General features: G+C 61.9%; 1 protein-coding gene across 1 annotated transcript in view; it reads right to left on the reverse strand.

Moving 5' to 3' along the window:
- Positions 1-391: 391 nt before the first annotated feature.
- Positions 392-13728, reverse strand: part of TMEM94 (transmembrane protein 94) — a gene marked incomplete in the record, with an annotated part of 20709 nt that continues 7372 nt past the window's right edge. Inside the window, 29 exon segments of the mRNA XM_014586768.2 lie at positions 392-1508; positions 1681-1851; positions 2013-2106; positions 2222-2316; positions 2431-2579; positions 2934-3015; positions 3247-3332; positions 3574-3651; positions 3879-4068; positions 4197-4305; positions 4593-4692; positions 4845-4960; positions 5201-5339; positions 5420-5601; positions 6293-6510; positions 6633-6735; positions 8603-8776; positions 9064-9379; positions 9881-10087; positions 10331-10495; positions 10611-10715; positions 10996-11052; positions 11355-11471; positions 11726-11812; positions 11967-12069; positions 12328-12479; positions 12799-13001; positions 13294-13430; positions 13682-13701. Coding sequence (XP_014442254.1) covers positions 1436-1508; positions 1681-1851; positions 2013-2106; positions 2222-2316; positions 2431-2579; positions 2934-3015; positions 3247-3332; positions 3574-3651; positions 3879-4068; positions 4197-4305; positions 4593-4692; positions 4845-4960; positions 5201-5339; positions 5420-5601; positions 6293-6510; positions 6633-6735; positions 8603-8776; positions 9064-9379; positions 9881-10087; positions 10331-10495; positions 10611-10715; positions 10996-11052; positions 11355-11471; positions 11726-11812; positions 11967-12069; positions 12328-12479; positions 12799-13001; positions 13294-13430; positions 13682-13701 — 3828 coding nt within the window.

Raw genomic sequence — 13728 nt, forward strand, 5'->3', positions numbered from 1 at the left:
AGCCCTCCGGGACAGGCACAAGAGCTTTCTTCTGCTGAGGAGGTGGTAGTGGCAGGGTTTCTCGGGTGCCTTTTCTACAGCCTGCCAATCCGTGTCTCAAGTCCCTGAGCTAAGGGAACACATTCTGCTACCCTCTGCCGCCCCGGCACCTAGAGCCTGCAGCAGGCCGCACCTAGCTGCGATCCCTCTCCGCGGGTGTACATAAGATGTAAATAACATGGCCACAGCCCCAGCGGCCATGCCCAGGCCAGCCCTTGCCTCCCCTCACTTATGTGGCAAAGCTGGCAGGGGCAGGAGGCCATGGGATTAATTCATACACTTTACACGGATCCCAAGAGTCCAAACTTTTCAACTGTAAATGTTATTTTTTAAGCAGAGAGAAATGCATATATTTTAAATGGAATTTATTCTATCTATTAACTGCCTGAGAGGACACAGAGCTGGAGGGACTCAGATGCAGCAGAAGCGCCCACTGCCCACCTGGGCTGGACGCCTGACCCCCTTGTCCCGGCCCGAGGCTCTGTAACCATTAACCTCTCCCCAACTAACATCAATGAAAGTGTCATTCCACATGACTGGGCTGTGTGTTCGCATCTGTGCCATGGGCGCCTGAGCCGGGGGTCTTGCTGAGCCGCACCTGCAGGTACCCACCAATGTGGAAGGAGGAAGGGCTGGGCCCTCCCGTCCTGGCCTGGGCTGCCTCACTGGCTACCACCTGGGATGGGCAGACCCCATGGTGGCTGCCTCATGGACTGCCCACAGGTTTTTCTAATGCAGTTTACAAGTTTTAATACAAACCAGTCTACATTCATTCCTAAAAGGCTCATTTTCAGTAAAAAATATACACCAGTAAAAACTTCTCCCAGGAGAATCAGGGCAGGGGGCCACAGGACGGACACCTTCCTCGGGGCCAGCTTAAACAGGCACAGGACGAGGCTCCGAGGCAGGCCAGGGACCTTCTCCATCTTTAGGTCCAAGTCAGTGCCTCTCGCCCAGAGGGAGGGAGGAGGGGAGGGACTGGGGCCACATGCAGGCCCCTGCCCCAAAAAGGCACTCTTCATGGCTGCCACCATCACCTTCCAAAAAAGGCTGAGGCCCTTGCCCCGCGCTTCCAGACTGCTGTAGACCCGGATCAGAGGCACTGGGCTATGGGGCCCCCGGGGGGGCAGCCCACGGCGGGGGCACCTGGCTCCTCCTTACGCGCCTGAGGTCATACATTCAAGAGTGCCCCTGGATAGGCCGGGGACAGCCAGGCTGTCTGGACAGACAGAACTGCCCACAGTTAGCCCTAGGCCAGGAAGACGGCGGAGCTGCCATCAAAGATGGCCTTTGATGCCATAGGGTGCAAGGGCAGACCCCGAACATTCAAAACGCCAACACCCCAGACTCAATGGCTCTGGCCTTAGCCCAGGGCAAACCAAGGCCAATCAATGGCTCAGAAGGGAGAGTTCATGCCCAGCTTGGTTTCAAATTGCAGCTTCTGTCGCTTCTGGTAGCGCACACGGACCCTGGAGGGGCAGGAGATTAGAGCACAGGTTGGCAAAGACCTTCAGACTGGGGAACAAACAAGACAGAGGATGGGGTTGGGACAGGCAGTGGGAAGGCAGGGGAAGGGAGGTGGGGGTGGCGGGTTTAGAGAGCAGCCCTGAGCCCACAGGGAGGAGCTTGCTGGCAGCTCACCGAATTTCGTGCAGCTTTACGATCTCGTTGGTGACCACCACGAGGACCAGGGACAGGCAGCCCAGGAGCCACGTCAGCAGGGGCACATCCTCCAGGCCAAAGTGGACACGGCTGGCCCTGTGCGTCCACAGCTGCAAGTCCACCACCGTCTGGACCACTTGGCCCAGCAGCCTACAGGAGGAGATGGCACACCCGGGTGAACCCAGAGGCGTCCTTCCTTCCCGGCTTCCCTCCACACTGCTCAAGGAGGGCACGGTTAAGCCTCTGGCCCCAATCCCACCCTCCAGTCCTAGCCCAGCAGAAGCCCCCGGTGCCAGCCGAGTGATACTCACACCACCGGCACCGTCACGGCCCACCAGAGGTTCGTCAAGGGGCTCTTTCTCCACAGGGGCTTGGTACGATGCACGTGCGTGATGGAAATGAAGACTGAAGAAAATGGGGTCAATGGGCGGTGGAAGACTTCTTGATGCAAGGCCTCTCCCTCCCCTGAACTGGGGCCACCCCCCAGCTGCCATCGGCCCTTCCAAGGGAGAAGCCTCACCTGTGTGCAGGACAATCAAGGCAGCGGTGAGCTTCTGAGCCGACAGCAGCCCGTTGGCAAAGTCCTCAAACCAGGCTGGAGCTCTGTCGTCATTGCTACCAAAGCAAGGTGTGGGCTCAGCCTCCACTGGGGCCACTGGGGAGTAGGCTGGGGGGCCAGGACGAGGTCCCCGAGGCGGGCGTTGGGCAGAGCCCTGGGGCGGGGCCCACCTGTGCAGCAGGATGGAGGAGCAGTTGGTGAGGTTGCCGTTCCGGGAGCTGTCGCAGAAGCTCTGCAGCGTGAAGCCGAAACAGATGAGGCAGGAGCTGATGGTGAGGCTGAACTTGAGCAAGAAGCAGAGCAGGAAGTAGTGCTGAGTCTGCGGGAGGAGGGAGACTGGTCACTCCCAGGAGCCCCCCCTACCGGCTGCATGGAAGGGCTGGCACGGCCCACTGCTGAGCGTATTCAACTGCTCTTAGAAATGCGGTGGTTGGGAGGACAGGGACAGGAGTAGGGTGGTGCCCGGCAGGGGCCTCTCAGCTCTGCACCACCACCTCCTCTCTGATCTGGGGAGGACCAGGCACCTGTCAGTGTTCCAGTTCTGATGGGAGCTCTGTCTCCATCTCTCCAGAGCCTTCCAGGTCAGGCCCTCTTCCCGCCACCGGCCCTCAGCCCCCTCTGCGCACACTCACACTCTCCAATAAGGCCCAGGCCCCAGGTCTGCGTGGCTTACCTTCTTGGGAATGGACTGAAGGTTCTTCCCTGTTGCCATAGACATGATGGAACTGTGGGGGGGCTTCCCCAGCAGAGAGATGCTGCAAAGCAGAGACTGGGTGAAGGGACAGTGGCGACTGGGACCCTCTGCCCCCCAGTGCTCTAGGGGAATCATTTATGGAGTCGGAAGTGAGGTCTAGTCTAGGGGGGAGATGGTGAAAGGAGAAGGGGTGCTTCCTCGGTGCCTCCTGTACAGAGTCGAGCCCGTGCTCCTGGGGATGCTGGGTGACATGCCCTCCCCCGGCCAGGGCGCAAGGGGCTTGGCTGCTCACCTGAGCAGAGGGTAGCAGAAGCATGAGAGCCACAGGATGTCGGTGGTGCTCAGGAGTGGGGGCAGCTGGACCAGGCAAGACAGGAACTGGCCGGGAAGGACCCGAGAGCCACAGTGAGCCTCGGCAGAGACCTGAGAGCCTGCTTTCCCTGCCTGGACCCCCACAGGTGCTGAGGCCCTGGCTGGGAGGAGCTGCCCATGGGGTCATCTCCGAGAGCCTAAGGGTTCTCAGAGCCTGGTGACCCCTCACTGGACTGCTACGACCAGCCTCCCACAGCAGAGCAGAGAGGGCAGCAAGGGGGCAAGTCGTGTGCTAGCCCCACCTCACCTGGATGACCACGAGCGTCAGCTGGCACTGCAGCAGGAAAAGGAAGCACTTCCGGATGCCGTAGGTGGCGTGCCGAGCCTAGAGACAAGAGGACAGTTGGAGGCCCTGACATGCCTCGTCGCTCTCAGGCCCCACAGCTGACGAGCTTCAGCCAAGAGCCGGATGCCCATGCCAGATCCCCCTTGGGGAGGAAGGGGCAGAGCAGCCCAGCTGCCTGGGAGAGTTCTGTCAGGAGGCTGGGGATGAGGCCCAGGGCCCAGGAGGGCCTTGCATTGCCCTTCTGCCCGGGCTCCGCGCCGCCCCACCTGCTCGATGAGCCGGATGATGCTGATGGTCTCCTCCTGGCGGAAGGTCAGCGAGCAGGGCAGGCTGTTGAGCTGCCCCGACAGCTGCAGGGGAGAAAGGCCATCCGAGGCCTGGGCCATGCTGGTGCTGGTGGCGTAGCCAAAGGTCTCCCAGGAGCACCGAGATGGGTACAGGGGATCCAGGGCAATGCTGCTCAGTGCAGGGAAAGGGCCATCAGCTGCACTCCACAGAGACCCATGTCCAGGGCTCGGCACCCAGCCCTCCTCCCACCACGCCCAGGGGCCGTGGTCCCAGCCAGGGCAGGGCCTCGCCCTGACCTGATGTCGCTCTGGAGGAAGAGGCAGCTGTTGCGCAGGTTGGCAGAGCTGCCCAGGCAGCAGGTCACCTCGCCGTACTCCTGCATGATCTTTATCATCTCACACATGGCTAGGGGCAAGGCGGGGGCATGGTGGTCAGGTGGGTGGAGCTCCGTGTGGGCGCAGGGCAGAGATCCAGGGTCGGGCAGGCCGGAGGTGACATGAAATGAGCCCCTCTTGGGAAGAATTCCACCCCAGCACATGATCATACGACCACTGCTGCTTCTGGCTCCCCAGGATGGGCACCCCCACGGCTGGAGGCCACTGGATGGATCCCAGCCCAGGTTCCTCTACTCCCTGCATGGGAAATCTCCATCCCCCCCATATCCCAGGGGGAGCCCAAGCCTCGGCACTCACTCTCAGGGGTACAGTCGGTGAAGAGGGGCACCAGCAAGGGCACGTTGTCGATGTTCTGCAGGTGGGGCCGCACCTGGTGGATGCCCCGGGGCAGCTTGGCCTGGAGAAAGCGGACGCCAATGCCTCGGGATGGGCGCAAATTCCTCCCCACCTGCCTGCCCCCCTCCACCGCACCCTACCACGCCGCCCTCTCTCCCTGGGCCGGCCGAGGGGCCACTTCCGGGAGTGCAGGGACAGATCTGGCCACTGTACCCGGTTGCAGTCCTCCAGGAAGCTGGGGATGTCACTGTCCGTTGGCTGGAAGCTGATGAGGTCTGAGTGACCCTCTTCCTCCATGAGCAGGAGCCCTTCCGCATCATCTCGGGACACTGTGGGTACGAAAGCCTGTCCCTTACCTTGGCGCCAGCCTTCTGGGGGCTTTTCCTCGCCCTGCGGATGGCACAGGACTTCCAGCCTCCAGGTCTCTTCTCCCCTGCCCCTGCTGTTACCCTTACCTTGGGGGACATTGGAACTATCTCCCAGGGGATACGCTGACCAGAAAGGCCCTAAGGAAGGCATGTCTCCCACCCACACCCCAAGCCCCAAGGCAGGCAAGCCTTTGACCTCACCCTGATTCAGGTCATCGTGCAGTGAGCCTGCGTGGCTGGGGCTGGAGGGGGGGATCTCGGAGCCGGGCATGTCGCCATTGGGCGTGAGGGAGATGTGGCAGTTCCAACCCGTCTCCAGGCCCATCTTCTCTGCAAACACCTATGAAGGTAGGTGGCAGTGAAGAGATGGGCCCAGAAGCCCTTGGGAGAAAGGTCGCAGCGGCAGGGTGGCTCTCCCACCTTGCTTTTGAGCTCGTCCTCTAGAGAGAAGTAGACGAAGCGGATGCAGGCGTTGACCAGCCCGTCGATGAGGCGCACGATGTCCAGCCGGGCCTGGTACTGGGAGGACACCACACCCATGAAGATCTGGCCACTCAGGGCCTGCAGGCAGTCTTCCTTCTCCAGCACCTCCCCGATCCCTTCTTCAGGCAGGCACAGGGCACAGAGCCCGGCCGGGACACAGCGGGGACATGGCCCAGTCGGGATGCCCAGGAACCGGCAGATTCCAGGAAGCAGCCCAAATGCCACACCCAAAAGCAGTGAGCACGTGGGCCCCAGGGGACCACACACAGTCACGCACACACAGCCAAGACACACAACAGAGCCAACAGACACGGGAGAGAAGACAATGAAAGGTACTCATCAGTCAGGTGGCCATCTGGGGCCATCAGTCAGCTCCCACCCGCCCCTGCTCTGGGGTTACGGGGCCACCCCCTCAGCGATCGCTTCAGCTCATGGTCTCTTGGGTTCCTAAGTCCCCGTAAGTGTATGTCTGGCTGGGGGGTGGTTTCTTGGTCCCCCTACTCCAGCAGGGTGTGGCCTGGTCTTTCGTCTACTAAGGCTAATGCTCACATGTATGCTGCTTTAGCACCTTCCAAGAAAGCGCTTTGATATACATTTTCCCACTTGACATCCCCACAAACCTGTGAGCAGGGCAGAGTAAGCACCTCTTCGTAGGTGAAAACAAAGGGACCGCTCACGTCACCATACAGTGAGTGCCGCCCTGGCATCCCTGCTGTGCCCACCACACCCTGCACTGCAATGATGCCGCAGCCCTCCCCACGCCTGGGCTCCCAGCTCCAGCCCCGTTGGGCTGGACGGACACACAGGTACCATCAGAGCTCCAGCTGTTGTGCCGGGTGTTCTGCTTGATGGGGACGGTGCTGGGCAGCTCGCAGGTAGTGAAGATGCTGCTCTGACCGGGCACCTGCACCAGCTCGATGCACTTGCCATTGAGCTGAGAGGACAGGGAGCACGTCATGGGCTTGTAGGCAAAGGCGGAGCAGTAACCAGACAGGCAGGCTCGCTGGTAGAAATCCAGCACTTTCTTTCTGCCAGGAAAGTGGGGCGGAAATGAGGTGAGTGGTCCCGGGCTGTCCCGTGCCTGTGAGATGAGCAGGCAGACCCGCAGAGCTGAGTCGACTGCTCTCCCCGAGGGCAGCCCCCCACCCACCGGTCAGAACCGGAAAGAGGGTAGATGTCAGCTCCGTCCCAGAAATCCGTGCAGGCCTCCAAGACCACGTCGGCCGTGCCATGGGACAGCATCTGTTCTGTGCCTGGGTGCAGGGGAGAAAAAGGCCAAACCATGGATGCCCCAAACTAGCCTCTGCCCCTCACCGCGACCCTAACAGGTAGCACTCTCCCATCCTGAGACAGGTGCTAAGAGGAGGGGACGCCCGGCCCTGATGACCTGCAGGCCTCTGGGGAACACCACTGGGCCTGAAATGCAGACCCTGTGCTTCCCATCCTGCAGATGAGCCATCCTCCGCAGCCATCACCATCCCGCACAGGTCTCTAAGCCCAGGCCCAGCCACATTAGTGGGCTTAGGGCACAACCCACTTTCATTGGCCCAGTCATCCCTAGAAAGGCTGGGGCAGGGCAGGGCTCCTTGTTCAACTCTGGAAGGCCTGGCCTAGTGCTGGCCAAGACGGACAGGAGGCTCACTGGTGGTGGTGTCCTTGGTGAAGAGGCTGATCATATGGCTGAGGGGAGGGCGCCGCTTGGTGACACAGGACAGCCGCCCCAGCGAGGTCTCCTTCATCGTCTCTGCACTGGGGAGGCGGTACAGAGCAAGGTGGTTCTGCTGCTTGAAGAGCTCCTTGGCCCCAGGAGTGAAGCCTGCAGGATGAGGGGAGGGAACTTAGGGCCTCTGCATGCGAGCGCTACCTCGAGTCCCCTTGCTGGACAGACAGCACCAGTCAGCCCGGCTGCTTCCCTCTATCTTCCTACCCCAACAATCAGCTATCTTTCCAGACTGGGAGACTGTCCACATGGCAGTGTCTGGCCAAAGGGGGACAACCAGCAGCTCAGAGAGTGGACTAGACGGTGCTCATGACAATCAAAAGCCGAGTGAGGGCCCGGGCCATAGGAGTTGGCACCGGGCCCCTACTGCAGGTGGCTCGTACCGATGAGACGGGCGAGCTCGCAGAGCCCCCAGGGCACGTGCACGGGCAGTACGGCGCTGTGGCTCTCCTGCAGGGCGATGTTGCGCAGGTGGTCTGAGAACCGGCACAGGCGCTCCGTGACGCTGGCGCTGCACAGGTTCAACAGCACGTTGAGGCCCAGGGGCTTGAGCGAGGTGAGGTGGAGCTGCCAGTTGGAGTCGTCGAACTGGATGCAGGAGGGGTTCTGCTGGTCCTGGGACAGGCTCAGCATCTCCAGGTGGTAGTCGCACACAAAGTCCTCCGCCTCGTAGGGCTCACCCTCCGTCCCAGGCTGGGGCTGGAGGAGGTGAAAGGGACGGGGACTCAGACCAACCAGGAGGCATGCAGGCAGAAGATACGCCCTTGGGAAGAGGCACCCTTCCCTTGCACTCGCCATCTCCCCACCTTCCTGCAATCCACTTCCTGACCCCCTTGGGCTCCTGTCTGCATCTACTATCTACACCTGATGACACGGGCAGTTCCAAAGAAGAAATGACAGGGGGCCTTTGCCAGCCACAGGGAAATGTCTGGAAAGGGGCTCCGTCCCAGAAATCCGTGCAGGCCTCCAAGACCACGTCGGCCGTGCCATGGGACAGCATCTGTTCTGTGCCTGGGTGCAGGGGAGAAAAAGGCCAAACCATGGATGCCCCAAACTAGCCTCTGCCCCTCACCGCGACCCTAACAGGTAGCACTCTCCCATCCTGAGACAGGTGCTAAGAGGAGGGGACGCCCGGCCCTGATGACCTGCAGGCCTCTGGGGAACACCACTGGGCCTGAAATGCAGACCCTGTGCTTCCCATCCTGCAGATGAGCCATCCTCCGCAGCCATCACCATCCCGCACAGGTCTCTAAGCCCAGGCCCAGCCACATTAGTGGGCTTAGGGCACAACCCACTTTCATTGGCCCAGTCATCCCTAGAAAGGCTGGGGCAGGGCAGGGCTCCTTGTTCAACTCTGGAAGGCCTGGCCTAGTGCTGGCCAAGACGGACAGGAGGCTCACTGGTGGTGGTGTCCTTGGTGAAGAGGCTGATCATATGGCTGAGGGGAGGGCGCCGCTTGGTGACACAGGACAGCCGCCCCAGCGAGGTCTCCTTCATCGTCTCTGCACTGGGGAGGCGGTACAGAGCAAGGTGGTTCTGCTGCTTGAAGAGCTCCTTGGCCCCAGGAGTGAAGCCTGCAGGATGAGGGGAGGGAACTTAGGGCCTCTGCATGCGAGCGCTACCTCGAGTCCCCTTGCTGGACAGACAGCACCAGTCAGCCCGGCTGCTTCCCTCTATCTTCCTACCCCAACAATCAGCTATCTTTCCAGACTGGGAGACTGTCCACATGGCAGTGTCTGGCCAAAGGGGGACAACCAGCAGCTCAGAGAGTGGACTAGACGGTGCTCATGACAATCAAAAGCCGAGTGAGGGCCCGGGCCATAGGAGTTGGCACCGGGCCCCTACTGCAGGTGGCTCGTACCGATGAGACGGGCGAGCTCGCAGAGCCCCCAGGGCACGTGCACGGGCAGTACGGCGCTGTGGCTCTCCTGCAGGGCGATGTTGCGCAGGTGGTCTGAGAACCGGCACAGGCGCTCCGTGACGCTGGCGCTGCACAGGTTCAACAGCACGTTGAGGCCCAGGGGCTTGAGCGAGGTGAGGTGGAGCTGCCAGTTGGAGTCGTCGAACTGGATGCAGGAGGGGTTCTGCTGGTCCTGGGACAGGCTCAGCATCTCCAGGTGGTAGTCGCACACAAAGTCCTCCGCCTCGTAGGGCTCACCCTCCGTCCCAGGCTGGGGCTGGAGGAGGTGAAAGGGACGGGGACTCAGACCAACCAGGAGGCATGCAGGCAGAAGATACGCCCTTGGGAAGAGGCACCCTTCCCTTGCACTCGCCATCTCCCCACCTTCCTGCAATCCACTTCCTGACCCCCTTGGGCTCCTGTCTGCATCTACTATCTACACCTGATGACACGGGCAGTTCCAAAGAAGAAATGACAGGGGGCCTTTGCCAGCCACAGGGAAATGTCTGCAAAGGAGCCACCAGCCCTATGTGCTTAGAAGGTTCTCATTAGACCAGTGACCATGGCGGGAACTGGAAGTGGGGATGGGCCCTCTTCATGGAAGTGACCTGGGCAAGGCCTCAGGAGGTTAGCCTGCCAGCCAGACTTGGAGGTGGATGGCTGTGACTCCCGTGTTCTTCCAGACCCAGTCAGTCAGTCCAGGTGCCAGTGGAGGTGCCTGGCAGGGGAGGCCGGGATGGCCTACAGTAGGTGATGTGGCTCTGCCCGCCCCTCTCACCTTGCCTGGCTCTTCACCGCCTTCAGTGTCCCTGCTAAAGCTCACGCTGGAGCCGGACGGGTGTTTGCTGCGGCCGTGTGCTTTGTGGTGAGAGTAGGGCTCGGGGTGCTTGGAGCTGTCACCAGGCCAGTCACCACACTCCTGCTCATTCAAAGGGTGCAGGGTATTGTTCAGGGGGCCGGCTAGGAGGGCATCTCGTTCGTGGGGCTGAGGAGGACAAGGAGCACAGGCCTCGGACCAGGTCCCGGCGGCTCCCACGGGCTAGGGAGGCGGGCGGCTCTAATTCCCTCGCTGCCTTGGCCTGTAGCTTCACCCGAACTGCTCTGAAGCAGACGCCGGTGCTGCTTGGAACCCTCTTTCTCCCTCCTAAACCTCCCTCCCTGAGGCCGCTGGCCAGGCTCCAAGGCTAAACAGCCTGGCCCAGAGTCGGGCCCATGGAGCTGGCCGTACCTCCTCCTCTACCTCGGGGTGGCAGAAGGAGCGGGTGGACAGGTCATCCGTCAGATCCTCGTGGCTGCTGTGGGGGGGCTCCACCTTCCCACTGAAGAACAGCACGGTCTCTGGGCTGGGGTTTGGCCAAGACAGGATCCCCTGTTTGTCTACACAGCACAGGACCTGCAGGGAGAGAGGTGGGCATTGGCCAATGGCCACTCAAGGGGCAGAGGGGCTACCCACACTCAGCCGGGCAGCAGGCCTGGCGCGAGGAGCCTCCTCCCGGGGCCACCCTCACCGTGACGGAGCCCAGGCTGTGCAGCAGGCTGGAGCTGTGGCTAAGCGTCGGTGAGGTCCCTTGGATCACCCTCAGGAAGTGGCCCCAGATGCAGCGCAGCATTTCCTGGTGGGAGAGCAAGGCTGCCTGGGGTCAGGCTTACTTCCCTGGAGATGACTCTGGGGCCAACAGCGGGAAAAGACCAGGGGGGCACTGAGAAGTGGGGGCAGAGGGGCCTCTGTCTACGACAGGGCACTACGTGCTATGGACACAGGCCAGGGTATCTCCCCATGCAACAGTGGAGGGTGGGGGGCTCCTAGAGCCTGGTGGGAGGCTCAAGGCCATAAATAGAGAATCCCAGGGCCCCGGGAAGGGGTGGGGGCAAAGCCCTCCCTGGGTCATGTACCTGAGAGGAGACGGCCTCTGTGTAGCTGCTAAGAGTGTCCTCCGAGAACTTGGCCAACTGCACAGGGAAAGGGTGTGGGACTCAAGGAGGGAAAAGCTACTCTCACACAGGTGACAAGCTGGTGGGGAAGGGGCCTGCCCCTCCACAGGTGGGAGCCAGATGGTCGCTCACCCACATTGGGAGCCTGACCGGGAGAATCTTCTAGAAGGGACAGGGCTGGTGACCTCAGGGAACTGCCCAGGCCAGCCAACACACTGAGCCCATGGTGGGGTTGGACTACCCCCTGTTCTCCGGGTATTGCCCATTCCCTCTTGTTACTGCCTCTGTCCACTCCCCACCCCAGATGTCTCAGAACCTACCAGAGAGCTGGGCGAGGCCTTGCTCATCTGGGCCAGGACACGGGCTTCTCCGCAGGCGGTTGCCAGAACCCAGAGGACTGGAAAGAGCAGGGGGAGGATGGGCAGGACGCCGTTCACCTGGGGAAGAGCGAGCCGTGTGGAGGCTCCCTGAGAGCCACGGCCCAGGGAGGGGAGGGGAGGGCCCGTGGCCATTCATCCCCAGGTTGGAAGGGACGGCTGGCAGGGAGAGGAAGGGAACGGGAGAAGGAAGGAGATATTTTAAGTTGATGCCTGAGCAACCTCTGGGTTGCACAGAGGGACAGCAGGGCATGGTGAGGGGACCAGCCGTGCGGGGCTGGGAAGAGCATGGGGAGGGGAAGGGCAGCACTTGCCTGCAGCTGGAGCAGGGTGTACTGCCAGGAGGTGACCCCGGGGGCACTGAACATGAAGCGCAAGGCGTTGGTGATGAGAAAGCCAGCCTGTTGGGGAGGCGACAGGCACAGCCTTAACCCCTCCCCTGCAGAGGGACCAGGCCTCACGGCTGCCCTTCCTCTGCCACTCACTCTGGGACCTTCTGCCTTCTCGCACTCACCCCTACCCAGCCCTCCCTGGTACCCTGTGGCCCCCACGCACCAGGACCACGGGCACAGCGTAGTGCAGCATCACAGACTGCACCGTGAACCTCTCGTTGTCCAGCGCAGTGACCGGGCGGGCCAGGGCCATGTCCAGGCACCACCTGCAGAAGAGGCGACCCTTAGCCCTGCTCTGGGGAGAAGCCAGAGACCACACCTCAGAAGGACTCTGGTCCTCTCAGCTGGACATTGCTGCCATCTGGGCCTAGCTGAGGAACACCTGTGGCCTGTGGTCACCCCCAGTCCAGACCAGGAGGAGGGCACCCCAGTCTGAGAATTGTCACAGAGGCTAAGGAGAGGGGCCGGGAGATGCTGCCCTCATGAGAGAGGGACCAGGCTCCTTCCCTGTCAGCTCCTCCTACCTGATGTTGTCAATCACAGGGGTCTCGAGGACACGGAAGAGCCGGTGCTGCTGGGGGTTCTGTGGGCCTTTCTTCACTTCTCCCCGCGGCGAGGGGGGTGGAGAGAAAGGGGGGAACAGGTCTCCCGGCTCCAAGACAATATGCTCATCATCCTGCCAGCAGTGAGGGAGGTGAGCGCATAGACTGTTCCATCAGGGGCCCCCCTCCTGGCCAATCCCAGCTAAGCGAGACCTCCCCCAGCTGCAGGATGGTCATTTAGCAGGGGTGTGTGGGCCTGGATTCCTGGTGCTAGAGGCCCAGGAGAAGAAGGAACAGCACGGGGCAGGGAGATAGTCTTGCCCTGCCCAGGGGCCCTGGCCAAGCAGCTGTGAGCTGCCAGGAGACGTCGGGATTGCACCTAGGACTCCCACCCACCGTCGCCTGTGGGTGCTGCCACGGCATCTCCAGGGAAGGAAAAAAGCCTCGTGCTACCTTGATTCCCCTCAGAGAAGCGAAAGATTCCTGGCCAGGCCTCAGAGCAATGATGTCTCCTTCCACCAACAGGCTAACGGGCAGGTTGACCAGGTGTCCATCTCTGTAGGCCCAGTGCAGGGACCAGGATGGTGCGAAGGGCATGTGGAGGTCTGGGTACATGGCGTCTGGCCACCTGACCTCCTTGCCCTCCCTGAGGGCATCTGATGGGAATGGAAGGAAGGAAACCCCCTTCTCACCCACGGCTCTGCATGGTAGGCAGACCCACATACGCCCAGGGAGTGGTGCCCACACCCCTTCCTTCCTCTTCCCGGAGGGTCGCTGCCTGGGTGCTCACAGCTGTCTCAACAGGGCGGGGCAACTTTCTCACTGTCCTGTAGTCAAGGCCCCCACAATGCTGACTACCAGTGGCCCCTCTGTACTGGGCTCCTGGCTGGGGGCTCTGACCCATCACGGGGGATCGTTTCCCACAGATGCGCCCAGCCCAGGCCTCACCTTGGATCTGGTCGATGATCCCTCGGAGCCTCCGTTCCACCTCCCGCCGCTTCAGCCGGTCCTGCCGCCCGATGAGGACGAGGTTGAGCAGCAGCAGCAGGAACAAGGCCAAGGCATTCACCAGCTCCACCCCGTGGCTGGTTGAGAAGGCAGAGGCTGTCCTGACGGGGGGAAGGGCCCTCCCGGCCAGCCAGCCCCCGGGGCCAGAGACTCTCCCCATCCACCCCATTCCCTTCTGGTTCCCTGATGCCGGCTAGGCCAGTGGCCCCAGGCAAGGGTCTCGGAGAGCCTTATACAACCTGGAGGAGCCCACAGAGGGAGCAAGGTGAGGACAGCGGCCCCTCCATGTCCTGGGCAGGGCCCGGGAGCACCGGCAGGGAGCACGTACCTCCCGGCAGGCTGGCCCCCCTAGCCCCCCCGCCGGCGCAGCCACGG

Source organism: Tupaia chinensis, unplaced genomic scaffold, assembly GCF_000334495.1.
Source record: "Tupaia chinensis unplaced genomic scaffold, TupChi_1.0 Scaffold000159_1, whole genome shotgun sequence".
NCBI lineage: Eukaryota > Metazoa > Chordata > Mammalia > Scandentia > Tupaiidae > Tupaia > Tupaia belangeri.